The sequence below is a fragment of the Aphelocoma coerulescens genome, chromosome 2, assembly GCF_041296385.1.
Source record: "Aphelocoma coerulescens isolate FSJ_1873_10779 chromosome 2, UR_Acoe_1.0, whole genome shotgun sequence".
NCBI classification, from domain to species: Eukaryota; Metazoa; Chordata; class Aves; order Passeriformes; family Corvidae; genus Aphelocoma; species Aphelocoma coerulescens.
The window spans coordinates 161,640,444-161,660,500 of record NC_091015.1 but is presented as its reverse complement, the minus strand read 5'-3'; the positions used below and the strand labels follow the sequence as shown (position 1 = coordinate 161,660,500).

Below are 20,057 nucleotides of genomic sequence, written 5' to 3'. Positions count from 1 at the left end.
TTTTCATTTCCCATGAAGACCAACACAAAAGCTACAGCTTGTTCCCTTTCCAGTATCCCTCTTTGACAGCAATTTAGCTCCCAAAAAATCCTCTCTGTCTTCCATTACTTGACATCTGTTGGCTTGGTTTGCCCAGTGCATGTGGATTCTTGGCTTGGTTAGCCAAGGAGATTCATTAACCAAAAACCAGTATTAGGATCTCCCATGCTTTTTATTTGTCCCAATTTTTGTTACAAGGTTTACACCCCTCCTCAAAAATTTAAAGTAAGTAACAAAAATCTACTGACATACTCAGGCCTTACCTTTGTCTTGTCCCTCATAGAACCTTTTCCCAAAATAGACATTTTTGTCAGTGTTTCTTCCTGTAAACGCTTTAGGGAATTACCACGTGGACCCAAAAGTTTTCCCACAAAGTTGAACTGTAAGAAAACAAAAAAAACTCCCATTAACCTCACTGGATTTTTAATCATAAACTAATGAGCACAGTGGGATATTTTGCTGGAACAACTTTTAGTCCTAGGTGCAAACAATGATTAGATCATAAATTAAAAAACATTAAGTACAACCATAGAACTAGAATGTCAGTGGCTCCAGCAACACAGAAGTATCTGAACTCAAGGATAACTTGGTGTCCACTGCAGGTTACCAGATCAAGAGGAGCCTGTTGACAAAGCCTTCTTGCTCCAGCTACAGAAGGCATTGTGCCCAAGGCTTTTGTCCTGCTGAGGGACTCCAAGCACCCCAACATCTGCTGGAGAAGTGGCACGGTGAGCTGCAGGTAAGCCTGGAGACTCCTGGAATGCATGTGGGATAACTTCCTGACCCAGGTAATAGACAGACCTGCCAGAGGGGAGGTGTTACTCCCACCAATGCAAATGAGCTCACTGGGGACATCAAGACTGAAGGCAGCGATCATGCATTGAATATGGATCAAGTAAGGAGTAAAGTTGGGCTGCTGAATTTTAGCAAAGCAGACTTCCAGCTCTTTGGGGAGCTAGTCAGTGGGATCCCCTGAGAGACTGCCCTCAGGGACAGGCGAGTGGAACAGAGCTGGCAGATCATTAAGGAAGTCTTCCATTGAACACAAGAGCTAGCGATTTCCAGGAGCAAGAGTTCAGGCAAGAGACCAGCATGGCTGAGTAGGGACCAGCGGGTCAAACTACAGGGCAGGAAACAAATGCATAGACAGAGGAAGTTAAAACAGGTGACCTGGGAAAGAGTATAGAGATCAAGTCTGGTTGTGTAGAGCTGGGGTGAGGAAGGCACAAGTGAAGCTGAAACTGGCAAAGGACACAAAGAGTAACAGAAAGGGCTTCTGCAGGTATCCCAAACAGAAAAGGAAGATTAAAGAAGGTGTTATCCCCCGCTCCCACCAATAAACCGTGATGGAAAACTGGTCACAGCAGATAAGAAGGTTGAGGTACTCAATAACTGAAGTGACACAATCATGTTAAAAAGATAGTTTTAGGCAGAAATAAAATATAGTGATGCTGAACAACAAATGGGCTTAAGCTTTGTGGCCTCAAATTTAGGAAACAATTTGTAAGTTCTTTGCTTGTCCCTCTACTACTGAATCACTGAAGAGCCAAGATGGGCAGCACTGATCTCCCTGCTCATCTGAAGTAATTTGAAAGGACTTGGCAATGGGGCAGTGGCAGTCCCAAATCTCTTGTTGCTACACTGGAAGTGCTGATGGAAGAAAGGCGCAGCTGCGCTCACCCTACTGTGCAGAAAGTCTACAGCTCCAGCTTATTTCTTTCAGCTTTAGACAAAAAGGAAAGCAAGTATTAAAAGTCAACTAAATATGAAAATGTAAGTTTATTCCCCTTACTAGCTGCAAGTTCAATTCCCAATGTAGACCTGACATAATGCTATTGAGAAAATAGCTTATGCATGGCTACAGTCCACACAACCTATTTAAGGCCTTGAATGAACCAGTCTTTTCTGAAATTATCAGGTCACATCAAGAAATTCTCAGGCAATTTCTTTAATTTTTTTTATTAGAGAGGTCCATTTGTTTTCATGTAGGTCCTAAGATAAAATCAAGGAAAATATCAATCAGAAAGATTGAACAGATAAAGGTAGAAATCTCCCTTGCTGAGAATATTCAGGACCCAGGGCCACTGATGGGGTCCTGTGCAATTTAATTTACAATCATTATTTCAACAGAAGGTTGAACATCTGAAGGCACAGATGTTCTCTAGAGGTTCCTTTTAACTCAGACTTCTGATTTTACTGTTTCTGAAGGTATAACTAAAAAAAAGCGAACAAATTGAAACAATTTGTAACAAATTTGAACTTCCAGAAGTCAATTACTCCTTTTCAAGAGTTTCCTTAAAGGAAGTTCATAGTTAAGCTCAAAGTAAAGCTTTCATGTAGGGAACCACCTCAGTTTCTCAAGCATTACTTAATATTACTTATATCTGTTTATAATAGCCTTTTAAGCTACTAGAAATAAAAACAAGCACTAACTCTTTACTGCAGATGTATTCTTTTAGTTAAAACCAAACAGTTTAATGCTGTGTAAACCTAAAACTTGTCAAACAAAACTTCATACCTCCAAAAGTTGTCATCTTTATAAAACCATGAAATCTCTAGTGCCAAAGCCAGACATTGCACCAGCTATACAAGGACTGCACAGATGGCATGTTCTAGACACATTTAATGAACATGAAAATGCATTGTCTGCATCCTGATATCCACTGAACTATTCTTTTCTGTGCACTGAGGCTCCAAATATTCAATTTGACAAGTCTGAAGCATAAGAAACTTGTGTTGCAAGTCTGAAATTCTGCTGATTTGAAAGCACAGTACTTCTAGGTGTAGCTTAAAAGCACAAACAAAGGTTAGTAAAAAATGGCTTACAATGTAGTCACAAAGCATTTTTGCTCCCACATAACAAAGCTAAAAGGCTTTGGAACACTTCAGTTGATTATTCCATAAATAAGATCCATTTATGATATTGAAGGAATCCTTTCAGTAGAAAACAGATTATTTACTTTGAACAGGTACTGCATTTTTTTCAAACTATTGGTTTATCTTCCTTTTACATCAAATTGGAAACATCTGATCAAAGGTTAGAAACACTCAAAGTATCAGTCACTAAGTTACTATTATTACTTATATACTGCTTTCAATCAAATAGTAGGACTCAAACCTAAAGGTACAAAACCAGCACACAGTAAAACAAATTTTACTTATAAAACTAGAAAATCCTGTTTATCTGCTGGTGTAACAGAAGCAAGTAAGCCTGGCAGATCCAGGTTAGCCCTTACACAAAATTGCTCACAAGTTCCATAGGTGCTTCCCATGTTCCACATTTAGGGTTTATTTGCCCCAAGAGCACAAGAACAAAGAAAAAATTCAGGTCCATTACTGAACTCAAGCTTATAAACTATCTCTGAATTAGACACATTGGATAGTAACAAAAAGACATCTGAGCAGCTCTGCCCAAGTCAGACCAGTCACAATCACTAGTTTTGGCTCAGAATCAGATATGCCTGACTCCCCTCTTTACTTGCCCCTCTCAAGTATAGCACAATCACCTCCAAACTGGTGTAAATACCAAAAACAATCCTCACCTTCACCAGCTTCAGTTTAACACTGTATTAAAGCAGTCACACTGCTTTCCATTGCAAGCTGGTGAAGTTTTCAGTTCTACAGGACAGATGAACTCTAAAGAGCCAACCATAAATGTTACTCTACACTGGATCACTTTTGTCAAATCAGGAATTGTCTCTGCATTAAGACAGATTCTAATGTATTAGGTAAGTATCAGTAAACTATGGACAACGGCATATAAAAGAGATAAAGTCCCCAACTCAAATTTGCTTCTAGGCCAGCTCTGAAGAGTATACAAATATGGCATCTCAAACAAAATTACAGCAAAACTTCAGGCATCTTTGCAAAAACAGTATCAAGATTCAGATTAACAGACTTGGGAGGAAACAATTAGATAAAATGGGAAAAATTAGCACCTCAGCTACATTTCTAACCAAATAATACTCTGCTATTGATAAATGGTACCCTCTGAACAAAGTATCATCAGATAACACATCAGTTTGAGCAAAAGTATGCAAGATTTGAGGGGTGTTCTTATTCCTAAAATCTCTGATCGTTGAAAGCACATCCTCCTGGACCTCTGGTTTACTTTATGTGTAAAGATACCATGCAGTGCAACAGCCCTTCCTCAAATTCCTGGGATATGGGGTTTTCTCTTGACCATGGTGTCTATTAGCTGACAAGTACTGGTTTACTGTACTGAAAGAGTCTATCTGTTCCCCTTTTACAGATTACCCTAAAGTGTGTAACAAAAATCTCCAATTTAAAATACATCTTAAATAGAAAACATCTTTCACAATAGAAACAACAAAATAAAATTGATTATAAGGTTTTTGCTTGAGAATTGTTTCCTTTCTTAGATGTTCAAAAATCCACATTTTAAGAAGCATTTTTCAGTTATCATACAATGGAGATTATGGGCATCACTGCATAGCACCCATTACTTCAGAATCACCGAATCAAAACATGACTTGAACAGTTATCTAGAGATTTGTTTTCTTACCAAATCACTGCTTGAAACTATTCCCTGAAAACATTTCCAGAGAAACACAGTTACGAAGAACATTTAAAGAACAGGATATTCTCTTCAGAACCATTTGATCTACTATATGAATTATAACAAAAAAAAAAAAAAAAAAAATTAATGCCAGTGCTACAGCATTTTTAAAATGTATATATTACAGAAAAGGGGATATAATAGAAAAAGTAATCCTTGTTTATCCCCAACCAAGGCAAGACTGCTAAGAATGGTTCATCCAGCTTAAAATACTTAGTGAAAGTATAAATTCTTGACCAAATGCTTTCCTGTAAAGCTTTAAGCACTCCATTGTTATTAAAGCCATAGAAATCTTTCTTGACATATTAGTTTTCTGCAAAGGTTCCTCTGTGACAGGGTCACTAGAAAAAAAAAATAAAAAGTTAATTTAAGATTCAGAGCACTTTCCCTTAGAATGACCTGAAAAAAGGAAAACTTTGAGGTTTTCCCAATCATCTCAGAAAGATAAAGTTTCTATAGAAAGGTAAGTGCTTCAAGCATCTGTGTTACACCACAAACTACTCTCCTTCATGTAACGTGGTAATAGGTCTTTAAACATTTATTCACAGCAGAAAGCTTGGTCCATTTTACTATAAAGTTGCTCAAAAGTTATCCTTGGTATTACAATTGATGCTTGCTCCTCCACATCACTTCTGGTTACGCAACCACATTTTCTCATTTCTACTCTAAGAAATCCTTAGAGCTTAGTTATTATGAAAAATTGCTTTCTAACTAGTCATGTGATTAAAATACTAATCTCTCCATGACTTTATATAACAACTGCAGATATATTGTATATGAATACAATATCTTAAAACAGATATTGTCTCTTTAAAAGTTGAGCTAAAAGGCTTAAATGGATACCAGTTCCACAAGTCAGTAACTTTTGAGAAAATATATTTCAAGTATCACTTCAGGGAACAACAGACTATTTCTGCCTGAAATGTGAGACTTACCCAGTATTTAAGTGTAGATCTATGAGCAATTTTTAAAATGGTAGCCTGTCAAAACAGAAATAATTGTTCCCCACAGTTTTGCTCCATCTCATGGAAAACCATCACGGTTCCATTTACCATCCATGCAAGCTATTTTTTTCCCCTAATTCAGAATACCCAAGTTCAGCAAACTGTCAAAGCAAAATCAGATTTCTGAGACTAAACTACTTCACAATGCATATTCATTAGATGTATGAGAGGGGGATAACATCTTCCTGCCTCTCAGTGCACAACAAAGCTCTAAAACACCTTTCACACGTGATGGCTCTTCATAGCAGAGTCAGGACAGATCCACAGAGTCCCTTCACCAACACAACCACATCAGGACCTTCCTTGAGTGGCCAGCTCATCTTTTCTGACTTTAAGTCTGTGCAAGTTTGAAGATTATTTTCAAGCATGAAACACAAGAGAAATACAGGTTTAAGGGTGTCTTGGGGTGACACATTTGTCACATGTGTCAAACCGAGACAAAAGGTCACATTTTCACACACAACCCAGAGTCAGTTGAGGTATTCAGCTGATCAAACAGCAAGTCACCCTAATCTTAGTGTCCTAAGCTGACAAGATCTCATTCTACCTGCAATTTAGACATCCAGCATCCACATGGACTCCCAGCTATAGGTAACTTGATTTAGAACTCAATTCTACCTCAAAAAGTTGGCCCTTTTCCTATAAGGTTGCATAAAAGCCTAACCTCTCTAATCCTTACTTGTAGTGGATGCCCCAGTTACAACAGGATTGCAGACAGCATTACCAAAGCTTATTCAAGCTTCACCTAAATACCTCAGATTAATTTCTGTATCACAGCAATTCAGACCTCTTGGAGAAATCTGCAGAGCTGGACCAAACCAAAAAACTATAAGACTCTGCACAATCGTATACTTGAAAAGATGTGACTGGGCCTGCAATCTGTAGAGGTTTTGTCTTACCCGGTAAGACTAGCTGTCACCATATCAAGACATATTAATTCAGGGGCTTTTTTTTACAGGAGTCTGTAAATAACACAAACAAAATTATTCAAATGCATAACCAGCCTCAAGGAGAAGCTGAACATAACTCCCAGGACTAACCATCTTGAATTATTTCAAAGCACAGACAAAATTCAGGTTGTCTTGGTTATTCTATCACATTCTATCAAGATCCAGATACAAAAAAAAAAAAAAAAAAAAAATTAGACTAACTATCTGTAGCATGAGATTAAGCCTGTTAACTAACACTACCAAGGGCTGAGCAAGTCAAAAGTTCCCAGTTAAAGGATATAATTAGAGAGTAGCACAGAAGGAACCAAGAGCTCTTAGGTAGGAGGCCAGTTAAATACATCACCAGGAACACTCAACTATTTGTGCACTAAGCGAAAGACCAGAAACTCATAAGGTTTTCCAGGGTGAGGAAAGAAGCCCAAAAAAGTGCAATACATACTTTTGAACGTGAGGTCTACCAGATTCTCTTCCAACAGAAACCCAGCTGCTCTGCACTTTAGTTGAAGAGCTTCTCCTGCACTTAACCTGTAACCTTCCGGGGCTGTCAGACGTAATTGCACAGGACCCAGCCATGGGCTCATGAGAATGTATCTGACAGGACAGGAAATGTGAGCAAGCATTACCATGCCAGGCTGGTCTGATCAGAGCCTGGACTGCCTGACCTGTGTTGAGGCTATTATGACTTATTCAAGGAGTCAGAGTTAACAGAAAAGTTTTGAAGAAAAAGAAGGCAAAATATAATACACATTTCAGGTTTAGCAAGCTGTCTGAATGGGGCAGGGCACTGATGGGCTGTTTCAGTTCATGGACCTCTTTTTTAAGAAAAAATTAAGATAGGATTAATGAAATATCAATATACCTGAATAGCAGAGGCATCTTTCCTTCCCAGAGTCATCCCTGGCAAGTATAAACAAAGGAATAGTTTCTGCTGACAAAATCACTTATATCTGTGGTTAGTTTCATTATCAGATATTTAACCCTCTTAAGGATAAACAATTTTAATAACTTGGGGGTTTTTTTGATCCAGTTTAAAATCATGATTGTTTATTTAGGGGACTATGGTGTCGATGGAGTTGAAGGAAACTTGTTTTTTCTCACTATATCCTGATTACCAAAGCTAGCTAGATTAAACCGAAACTGGTAACGCAATGCTCGTTTGACAGATTTATAAATTACTGCAATGATTCTGTCAGCTTCAAACAGCAGATTCTCAGGTCAATAACCCCATAAAGACTACATCTCATGAAAAAATTGAGGTATCTCTGTCCAGGATTTTGCACAACAGGTAATAGCATTAGTGTGGACTGCAGGCAAACATGCCAGCTTGATAGGAGAGCTCTAAATTCAATATTAACATGCAGAAGATCTTTTTGTACAGATTTAATCCATATTTAAGTCTTAAATTTCATTCTTCTGAAGCATTTGTCACTAACACTGATCAGCAGGAAAGAAAATTCTAAAATGAGAAACAACTCTTTTAACCACTTTTCTGAGGAATTCTCCCTTGGTATTTTCTACCAACATATTTGCTGCAATACTAACAACCTACCACAGGTAAAATGGTCGAGGAAACTGCACACATGCACAGAGAACAGCGGTGCAGTGGCACAAAGCATTTATGTGAAACACCATTTCAGGTTTTTATGAGGATCACAATATTTTTTTGTAAGTTCCGCAGAAGAGAATCACACAAAGTACAGGATGGAAGAGGCCTTGAAGATTATCCAGTTCCAACACCCCTGCCGTGGGCAGGGACACCTTCCACTAGATCACGTTGCCCAAAGCCCCATCCAGCCTGGCCTTGAACACTTCCAGGGATGGAGCACCCACAGCTTCTCTGGGCAATCTGTGCCAAATGCCTCCCTACTCTTACAGTAAATAATTTCTTCCTACTATCTAATCTAAATCTCTCCTCTTTCAATTTAAACCATCCCCACTTGTCCAATCACTCCATGCCCTTTTAAGAAGTCTCTTTCCAGCTCTCTTGTAAACCCCCTTTAGGTACTGGAAGGTCTCCCTGGAGCCTTCTTTTCTCCAACTCTCTCATCCCATCTTCCTAGCAGAGGTGCTCCAGCTCCAGTCATCCTCATGGCCTCCACTACCTCATTCCAACAGGTCCATGTCCTTATGTTGGGGACCCCAGAGCTGGATGTAGCACTGCAGGTAGGATCTCACCAGAGCACAAGGGAAGAATCCCCTCCTTCACCTGCTGTCCACAGGGCTTTGGATGCAGCCCAGGACACATTTGGTTTCTGGGCTGTGAGAGCACATTTAGGGGTCATGCTGAGGTTCTTGTCAACCAACACCCCAAGCTGTCCTCCTCAGGGCTGCTCCTGATCCATTCTCTGACCAGCCAGTATTTGTGCTTGCCCCAACCCACAGGGATCACCTTGCATGTGGCCCTGCTGAACTTCATGAGGATTGCACAGTCCTACCTCTTTAATCTCTCAAGGTCCCTCTGGATGCCATCCCGTCCCTCCAGCCTGTGTCAACTGCACCACAGAGCTGGAGGTCAGTGAACTTGCTGAGGGTACCCTCAATGCCACTGTCCATGTCACCTACAAAGACGTCAAACATTGCTGGTCCCAGTACCACCCCCCAAGGAATAGCACTTGTCACTGGTTACCCCTTGGACATTGAGCCCTTGACCACAACTCTGACTGTGACCATCCAGACAATTCCTTATCCACCACGTGGTCCATCCATCAAATCCATGTCTCTCCAGTTGAGACAGGAGTGGCACATGGGACAGTGTCAAATGCTTTGCACAAGTCCAGGTAGATGACATCAGCTGCTTTTCCCTTATCTACCAACCCTGTAACCCTGTCAAAGGACTACACCAGTTTCTTCAGGCACAACTGGCCCCTAGTGAAGCCATCTTGGCTGTCACCAATCAGACAATACAGATAAATATTCAACATATACATTCTACATACAGCTCAGAGGAGCCAAGATGACTGGAACAACCCCACATCTCTCCCAAAAATCTTGACAAAGCATCTCTAGCTTCTGAGCCCTTCTCTGAACACGTGAAATATAAATAGGATTAGCACTTCAAAAATTATGATGCAAAAAGACTTTGTTCTCCTACACATAGGCACTTAAAACTTGTGTCACTTAATGCAGACTACAGTATGCCAGAATAAGGTTCTTAGTTTGCCATGTTCAAGCTGTGTCACTTCATAAAATGTACCATAATTTACTAGATCTCAGAAATCAAACCAAGAGCCTGGTTCTAGTAACCAAGTGAGAGCAAATTGCAGTAACTGCTTGTGGTTTAGGGCAGGTGCTTTTCAGAGAATATCAAGAGTACCTATTATCATTCTGAATTGATACTCACCTCCCAGACTACTCCTGTGAGAAATTTTAATTCATTTTGACTACAGAATCTTTAATGAGTAACCTTTAACAAATATCCATCTATATGTAATAAAATGGAAATTTTTAAGGGAAGTTGAGCCCCCAAATATTGGGGTAAAAATATTCTTAAATATTAAGTATCTAGGATTTTATTCACTCTGGCAGAAGAGAGATTTATGTGAATAGAGATACCAATATTTTGCTTTCTGTGGAGCAGTCCTAGTGGAAATGCAGGAACTCACAGGACATGTCTGCTTTAATTTGCACCCCTGGATCTAAGTTCAGGCTTTTTTCCATATCACATGCCAGACTTTATTCCAGTTCAGTGTCTCTATGAGTCAGAAGTACTGATCAAACAGCAGAGCATCTCTAGCCATTCAAAATATGGCAAGGGCTTTTCCCTACTAGCTATCCTAAATAATTTCAGTGTTTAGTCCTATAAAGAAAGTTGACACTAGATAAAGAAGCAGAAGTATCTTTCAGAAGGCAGTTTCCCTTTTTAATAGCCATTTTGCCTTTCTTGCCCCTGAGCCCAAGTATCTACATCCCAACATTTAGAAGAAAAACATCCTGTTTACAAACACTGACCGTGGAGTAAGAGGTCCCTATATTTTACCAATCTTTGTGTCTGTAGGCTTGTATTTGGCTCTACTTAGTCATACAGATAACTTAAGTCAGAGTTCCGAAGAGGTGCCCACATGATGTGCAGCCTTGCATTCACTCAAGAAGTATTTCATGAAACTTGGAACGGCAGCAAAGACATCCCTGCAAGTCACCCAGCACAGGCCTGTGAGAAAAACACTGATACTGAGCAGAAAAAAAAAAAATTATAAAAGGTTTTCCTAAACAGAAGGAGGAAAGAATGGTGATTTTTTTCCTCCATGAATAGAAAGTCTTGAAATTTCTAATAGGAAGAAAAAGCCATTTCAAACAAATTAAAAAAATGCTAATTTGATTGTCATAACATTAACCTTAAAATTTTAAGCAGTACCAAAATAATAAAGTTCCACAGCCTACTGAATGTTGCATAAATGCTTCCAGGCAGCAATATTTTAGTGCAGGATAATACTCGGCAGTAAAGAAGTGTTAAGAATTCATGGTGGGCAAAGATATTAATGAAACAGTCTCTACCCCTCCAGAACAGACTGCATAATTTAGCAGTCAAGCTATAATTCATTCAAGAATAACAATGGCTGAAACTTAGGAGGATGAGAAGAAAATTTACACACTTAGTTCCTTAATGGTGCATTTTAAGCTGCACTTCTAGCTACAATAAGAAAGTTTCAAAGCCTGGCATCAGATTCAACTTCAACATTTGTTTTTCCTTTTGATATTCTGAAGAGGAGGATCCTGCTATCCCAAAAATATGGTTCAATTATTTGCTCTCAACATACTATTTTATGTGACCAGCACCACTTTCCTGCACATTTATTCCAACAAGAATAATTTCTACCTTAGAGCTCCTACAGAACAGATTACAGAACAGTAACAGCAGTGACTGGTAATAGTTTTAAATGTTACATGAAAAAAAGCCAGTTAAGATACTAGTGAAATATCTTTTAGAAGAACTTAAATTTATCAAATATGAAAATTTGTCTTACCTTAGGGAATTGTTTTACTGGAATCAGAACTTTTTGTCCCAACTTCATATTCTTATTGATGACTACATCAATATACTTTTCTTCTTCCTTTCCTTCCCCTTTTTGGAATTTTTCAATTTCTGTTAAAGAAAAAAGTTATTTTATCAGTTTAATACAACAATCTAAAAGCTGAGAATCTTCAGTATAAATAAATTTCAGAGCTAATACTGTATGGCATACATGTCATGTTGTGTAATTAATACATGCAACTGGTTATACAAGGCCAATAGGGTAAAGCATGTTTTGCCGTTTTATATTCATGTTTATATCAGCACCTTGAATAAGCATTGCAAACACTGTACTCACTTAACACCTACATTTTTTATATGGCTTAAGAAGTGAACATTATTCCTAGATACCTTTGAGTATGTTCAAATTAAAAAACACACAGCATAGTTTAATACTCACTTCTATAAATAAAGAATGCAGTTTTAATAGTGGCTTTCTACACTGCACTTAGGAACAAATGTCAAGTTAATGTTTCAGAATTTCAGAATGTAATTGAGGCACATAGATCATACCCAAAAATGTGAGATTAGGGTTATACCAACAATGACATTATTAGGAATGGGATTTAGAAGTTCAAACCCTGGCTTGCATGACTCTATTCATTCCAGAGATACACACAAACTGACTCTTGATTATAAATTTCTCCAAATATTGACTCTCCAGTGTGCTAATGAAAAACTACAGATTTCATTTCATTAGAGAGGATTCGTGAGAACATACTGGGAGACAAAGTGAAGCACTGCTTGAGGTATTTGCTGGATGGGGTCCATCATGATGGGGGGGCTGCAGTGTTAAACATGTTAGCACACACCAAAATCCAATCCATTTCAGAAGTGCCACAGAAGTTCTTTTGTGGAAATCTAGCACTTGTCCTCCACAAGCATCTCCATGTATCTTGTTAATTCTTCACAACACTCTTCCACTCTACTCGACCAGTAGAAGTTAAGGACATTTATCGAGACCTCCCAGTTTCTTTAATGGGAATGTGATCTTATGCCAACAGGAGACAGCGATAAAAACTTGAATGAAAATAAACCAACCAAAAATATAGGAGAAACCACCCTTTAGTACACTTTCAAAGACAATCTAGTTTGAAATAAGGTCTAATAAAAACAGAATAAACCAATACATTTCCAACTACAGAAAAAAATCCACGCATTGTTAGCAGATTTGTGCAATGAATACCCGTCCATTTCCATTTACCACTACAGAAATGAAGATGCCAAATTCTTTTTTAATAACTGAAACCTGTCTTCCATGCAAGTTTTAACTTCACTAACACACAACAGGAAGTAAACACAATTTACCCAAGTTACTGAACAGTAGCTGAAAACTAAGAAAGTCAAACAAGACTATCAGTTTGAAACCTCTGACTCTATGAAGGCTTCTTGAAGGAAAAGCCTTCCCCAGCTGTACTCCGAAACTCCTTGTCAAGTCTCTAGGAAGTTTTTGATTCCTATTGATTGTAGCAATGTAAACATTCTGGAGAATCCCTATCAAAGAAACCTTGCTCCAGAATGTCCTTTGCTTCCAGAATGTCCTTGCTCCAGAATGTCCTTTGCTTGGTAAAAAAATGCCTCCAGCACCATTATCTCAGCAGCTAACAGCTAATGAAGAACATTTTAATAGTCAAAATTCAGGTAAAAATGGAAATTTGGAAATGCCACATTATAGATGAGGAAATTATGGGCAATTAAACAGATTTAAAGTTACATCAGTTTGATTTGGAACTTATTTCCTGGTGAAATTAAGACTAAAATTTTATAGGCTGTGATGCTCCCACTCAGAAATCATTGACTGGTATCTTTTAGAAGTCAAAGTTTTCAAATATCACATTCAGATGTAAAAGCATGGTACTATGACAGCATTCAAATACAGATATACATCTAATACCCCTTGTTCCTTATATAACAAGGAGTGACAAAGCTCTTTGATTTCTCTTGAAAAACAAGATTATATACTTAGAAGTTTTTATGTTTTAAAAGTAAGAACACAACACTAATTTTTAAGGCTGTGGTACAACACTAATTTTTAAGGCTGTGGTTGGTATTACACTATTAGTACAACCACTCAAAGCTTAAAACTGACCAGAAATCTGCTCTTCTTTAGCAATATTTTACACCACAAAATGCTGATTGTTAAAATTGTAATAAAAATACATCAATTTTTTATGACTGAAGCAAATGCAGTCACAAAAAAAAATTGATATGATTTGATTTAGTATTGATTTTAAATGTTAGGACTAAAATTTGTTCAAAGTCAGAAAAGTACAGTTAAACTCCATATAATATTAAAATTCAATTAATGCACTGTGCTGTATTTTTTGTGACAGAGCAGTGCACCAAGAGCCCCAGGTAGTTCAACTGATACCAGCCTAATACAAGACTTTTAGAAGTCCTCAGTTATTGTAATTACTGTTACAGTAAATGACATTTTCCTGAAGAATCTAAACTTGCAAAATAAAAGTACTTTCAATGTTAAAGCCCACCAAGTTTTTATAAACTGGTAAAGCTAAAAATTTGTTTTCTCTTGTTGAGTCATATGCTGTTATTCCCAAATGCACAGCATGGCATACACTGCAATCCCCCTGCCCACCTGAAAACGAGAACCACAAGTTTATGAATCAACAGTGGTTTAAGGAACTTCCTAGAAATTGCCAAGAAATATTACACCTGGAAATGAGTTGTTTCAAGAACATTCAGACACCTCAGACGCAGTTAAAATGTACTTGAAGAGTTAGGCACAGAGTTCCACCTCAGTAACACTCTTCAGCTGAGCCAGCTGCATGAATTCCTTAAGAGATCAATACATTGCTAATAGTATTTCCTAAATACTTTAGCTTAGAAAAGTTATTTGAATTAGCTATTTGAAGGGCTTGGTTGCAACCATGTGATTAATGCTAAATATGTTCATAATTTGGGACTACTTCGAGCTAATAAAAAACATAAAAAGACCATTTTCTTCTTTCTCTAGTAGATATTGAACTTCAAGTTGCTAAAGTAATTATTTAAAGGAACACATTAATTACTCAGAAAATCAGTTTTCCTACCCCAAATATCTACATACTTTATTGACCATTTTAAGCAAACACCCTTTATTCTTTTACTTGCACTGTTTAAACAACTTTCTTTTTGCTTGAAGAAACTACTGAAACCTGTTAAGAGGCTGCAAATCAGCTCTCAGCAAAATGGATCACCATTTTCCCCATTTGTTTTAAAGACAAATGACTTTACTAACAAACAGCCATAGCCCACTGCCACAGCAGTACAAAGTAAGATTAAATTTTTTTTTTTTTTTCCTGTTATGGTCTAAAGTTAATCAAACTGATTCAAGACTTTCTGCCTGTTCATTGCTATTGTATAAGACTTTAGTTTTGAATGAACTAAGTCCAGTCCACTGATCACATTTTATCTCAGATTTTGCTTTTTTTATTTCTTTGCACTTGAAATTGAAGATTAATGGGAAATACAGCTAAGCATTAGAATTTTATCCATATCTGCACAGCTCTTGCAATATCATTCACATACATCAAGCTTTAGATAATTAGGGAAAAATCATGCCAGATCACACAGGAAATCCAATCAGATTTTCAAGGTCAAATGGATAGGAAGATTTGCCTTTTCTTAATCCTTAGATTACATTCTGCACTGCTTAGCTATATGAAGCAATGCCATTTCCTAGATCACTAACAGTAAATAAACATGTGATTAAAGCTTCCCATAATGCTAGAGATAAAAATCTCATGTTCTCAGACCAAGGATGCAGCTAATGCAACAGGAATTTAAACTGCATGCAGTAATAACTGCATGGATTTTTTTCTTTACATTTAATCATAGTAGACATCTAAGCAATGATTAGTCCTCAGTTAATTCTCCAAATAACAGTGGTAGATACATCAGATAATGACTAAGTAGAATTGTTTCACATTATTCTTCAGTGAGAATTAATCTTCCTGGGGAGAAACTACAATCCAGGATTCCAGCTGCCTCTGCTAAGCCAATATAAATACTTGTGTTAAATGCTGAGCAAAGTGATGCCCTATTTGTCTGTAGTAAATCAATATAATAAATATAAGATCAAATGTGAAACTCAAAGTAAACAGAAATTACTGCATTTGTCCTTAAGGCAATATTTCCTTTACACAAGAACAGGAAAAACAGAAACCAGGTCAATCTACCTTCAAATCCTTAAGAAACTTTCTACTGTATTTCCTTAGATTCAGATGTCTTACCAAACACCCCATTATACCCAAATAATTTCATACTAATTTTTTCCTACTTTGGATGGAAGAACAAGTGAAAAATGCAAGTCCCATTCTAGGATATCCACGTGATCATGGCTTCCAAGAACAGGGCATTGATAGAACTGCACTGCAATTGCACTAGAAGTAGTTTCCACATTCATTTTGAAAGTGAAAATATTCTAAGAATCACATTATCCTTTAAAAAACACTCCTAAATCAAGGAGATTTGAAAATTACTAACATTATACAATAAAAACAATAGATTTTGCTTTATTTGGGCAATTTTATTGAATTTCTAAGTAAACACCAAAATTTAGACTGACTCAGTCAAGCATGTTACACAACATATACTGAAGCATAGTCCAATAGGAATAGTATTCATCAGTGAATTCTCAAGACTTGACAGTTGACTTAGAAAAATCACACCCTCCTCAATTCAGAAAGCTCTTACATCAAACTGAAGCCTAAGTATCTTTACATACTTCCCCAGTCCTTTTAGTTCTTGAAAAATCCCTGCTACTGACCATTGCTGGAGACAGAGCACTGAGCTGGATGGCCATCTCCTCTGTCAGCATGTGTTCTGGTTCGGCCAAATTTAGAAATATATCCTCTGAGAGAAGGCACAGCTACCCCTTCCCCCCCCCAGGTTCGGGAAAAAATAAATTTTCCTCGAAGGAAAGTGAAGAAGATAAAACTATTTATTTACCAAACACACGGGAAAAGGAAAATAAGGCTAAATAATAAAATGTTTCACTGTGGAGGAAAAAAAAACCTGGGAAAGTGTTAAGAGTCCTCCCTTTGGTCTCCTCGGCGCTGGGGCTTGGGCCAGGGCCAGGCCCTCTGTGCCCGGTGGAAAGTCCTCCCGATGTGCTCTGAGGTTGAAAAAAACAGTCCAGTATAAAAGGGAGAAAATCCGGAATTCCAGAGAAGGAAAAACACAGTCCAACTCTCAGTCTCTCTCTCCGGAGAACAAGAAGCTGAAACAACTGGCCAAAAGCTGGCTGGAAAGCAGCAAGCCGGGTGCTTCCTCGCTCTCCTCCCGCAGCTGAAAAAAAAACCTGCTATCTCTGTGTGACCTTGAACAAGCTGCAAACTGCCCTGAAAAAGTTTTGCTCAGTTTTTTCCTTCCCCCTCTCAGGCTCAGTTTAGAGGCACAGAAAGGCACAAAAATTAATTTTGGGCATAGGCAGCGATATGGGATACACATCATAACGTCACCCCAAGACAGCATGATTCCTTTTGGCTTCACATCAGAAAAAATCAAAGTGATGGTAGTACATAAAACAGACCTTGATTTATTAGTTTGCATTTTATCAAGACCCTGTTTAAGGAACACATTCAAGCTTTGGTAAGCAACAAGCTCCCAGTGGAAAAAGGGGACTCCAAGTCAGCTGTAGCAGAATTTCAGAAAAAAAAAGTAGTTTTTCCTTAATGGACAAAAAACTGACAATATCAGCATTCCATACTGTTTATTTTAAAATTTTCACTGTGGCAAAACCCACAATTTATCTCAGAAGACACATTTTAAGAATACCTATTCTTAAAAAAAAAAAAAAATTACAACTTTCCCAATTCTTAAAAAAAAAAAATTCGTTTTCCCAATGGAGCCAAGTCATAGGAAGTCTGCTGTGCCACTTGCTGACTTAATGCCCAGAGTCCTTCCATGAGTTGTGTAAATCCAGAGTACATTAACACAGGATGGTGAACCCAATTACAAGTCTAATTTTGATTAAACTTATGAGAGCTTAATCTCATTTTTGTTGTAGTAAAATGGTCTTGATTCTGCTTCAGATTAAACAGCTTTTACCCTAGACTCCTTTATTCCCTGTCCTACTAGGGAATGATTAAAAGTTCTTTGAATCAGCACCTCTCCAACCAGTATTTCTCATCTTTTGAGCTGAAAACAGTACTGCACAGCATGAATTCGAACTAGAATCACCACACTAAGGCTTTAATACATTTCAAAAGGCTTGCTGAAATAAACCCCACAGATTTCCTCACAACAGCCTCTGAGAGATCTACTACTCACTCCCTGTTCTCTTGATCAGCATGAAGCTGGACAACCCTGCCAATTTTTGCACTAAACAGAAGAGGCAACCTTAGCCTCCTACTTCTGAGTATCTTAAAACATGCCTAGCATAGTCTAGTTTGCTTCAATTTCTCTGTGTAGACATTCACAAAAAAATGCAGAATTTCCCAATTTCCACTGTATGTAGCATCCCAATCTCCCAGAAACACACACAATTAAGTTCAGCAACTAAACATTTTCTGATATGAGTAAATGCTTAGACAAATATCCCCTTTTCGACCCTCCAAGATATTTCCAAAGTAAATACTAATTAGTGTATCTTTATTAGAAAAAAAGGCAAATTAGAGAACTAAAGTAATCAAGCAAACAAAAACAGCCTCAAAATATTTAAAATAAGGAAACTAAATATATGTGGAATGGCAACATTTAGACTCATCATGAATGGGTCTAAAACACAAATAAAAAATGCAACAGAATTTTCAATTTTTAATGCTGCTGCTCTATTACTGCACCCAACCCCATTCCCTTAAGAACCTCAGAAAACTTCACCTACCCTCTTTAGCCAACATTTTAATCCTTTAAAAAGTCTTTTTGAAAATCACAAGTTTTGCATCCATAATAAGTCCTAATTCTGAACTGGCATAGAAAGTAAAGCATTAAGAGAGTGAATTGTGCATAAAAAACCACAATAATTTGTTTCAACTAATGCGCATTATTACAATAGTTGAATTCCGAGTAACTGTCTTTCACATGCCACCTTAATTTTGTAAAAGCAACTGACAAAGAATCTAATTTCAATTTACAATAAAATAAGCAGTTCATGCTAGAATGATGTCTACAACATTCAGAATCCTCAAATTAATAATAATATCCCTGTTGAAGGACTCAAACCAATCTATATTTAAATTGCATTCACAGGCATTATTAGTTCTATTTTACAGTCTAAGTACTACTGTCTGCACTGATATGAAAACACATTTCAGTCACCAATATGACAAATATTTTGAATGGGCTTTTTTATCTAAGCAATTAAAAACTGATTGAACACATATTACCTTCACATCAAAAATGACTCCACTAAAATCTGTTTAAACTGATTAATACTAGCAGTAATGCAGGAAGTACCACAGTAGGAACTGTCAAAATCACGTGTAAGGTATTAACAGATGTTTAGTCAGTCTTGCTCTGGAAGAAAACAAGATGTAGACACAGACTTAGACATAGTCCCATATACCCAACCTACTTCACTGAAAATTATTTATCTCATTGTGAAGATAACTTATAACAAAATGCTAAAATCAGCTGTATGATTTACCTATTGCTTACAGCTTTCTTTAGGCATGAATATTTTTAAATTAGCAAGGTCAGGCATCCACTAACCACAAAAAGTCAACTCATTTGTTCTGTTACTTAATAAAATCCAGTATACAGAGAATCTTACACTACTGGGAGCATAGGACTCAGGCAAAATGAAGTTAATATTCTCTATCAAGAGTCCTTTACAAGCAGCTGTTCCACCTTTTCCATTTATGCATACAAACACAGCCAGGTAGCTCTTACAAAAGATTTCACTTGGTATTTTGGTGAGTCATCAGGAAGGGTCTATAATCTTTCTTCCTGTACATAGCACTGCATAGTGCTACAAACTTTGTGGCTCCTTTGACAACTTTCACAAGAAAAAGCATAAGTCAGATCTCAATTGAAAAATGGATACAACCTACAGTTCTTAATATGCAAATATTACATTTTAAACTATTGCCAAGGTGAAGCAGTAGCCATAGCACATCCAGTTGTTGACCCTTAAAACAGACAGACTTGAGCACTATTAAAGACCACACTTTAAGGCACTGGCAAAGACTGCAGTCTAAAAATCTGCCAGCAGATTCAAACAAACCATATTTAATACTGGCAGATAGCTGTGCTAACAAAACACATCGCTGTGTTTTGTATAATTGATAGTTACACAAATACGTGTACAGCTGTTTACTTAGCATTATGCAAGATTTATGTAGCCATCAGCAAGACAAAGTAGTGTTATCTTCTACTTCTCTAAAAATCATTTTTAGGCAGCTAGAGCTCTGCCGGCACCCTCCGTTCCACTAACAGAAGGCCAGGGTTGAGCCTCACAGTCTGGCAATCCTTAATTCAGTAATGTGTCATATCCCACTGATAAATACCAATAAAACACAACTAACACCTTCTGT

At 37.5% G+C, this 20,057-nt stretch overlaps 1 protein-coding gene across 2 annotated transcripts in view; it reads right to left on the bottom strand.

Moving 5' to 3' along the window:
* The window catches only part of KHDRBS3 (KH RNA binding domain containing, signal transduction associated 3), a 94,286-nt gene that overhangs the window by 54,832 nt on the left and 19,397 nt on the right, over positions 1–20,057 (bottom strand). For both annotated transcript variants that reach the window (XR_011148501.1, XM_069005530.1), the window contains exons 2-3: positions 11,534–11,652; positions 303–419 (exon numbers count right to left, since the gene is read on the bottom strand). Coding sequence is in view for 1 of the 2 variants with exons in the window: in XM_069005530.1 (XP_068861631.1) it covers positions 303–419; positions 11,534–11,652 (236 nt within the window). In the remaining variant the exon portion in view is untranslated. The remainder of the gene's footprint in view (positions 1–302; positions 420–11,533; positions 11,653–20,057) is intronic.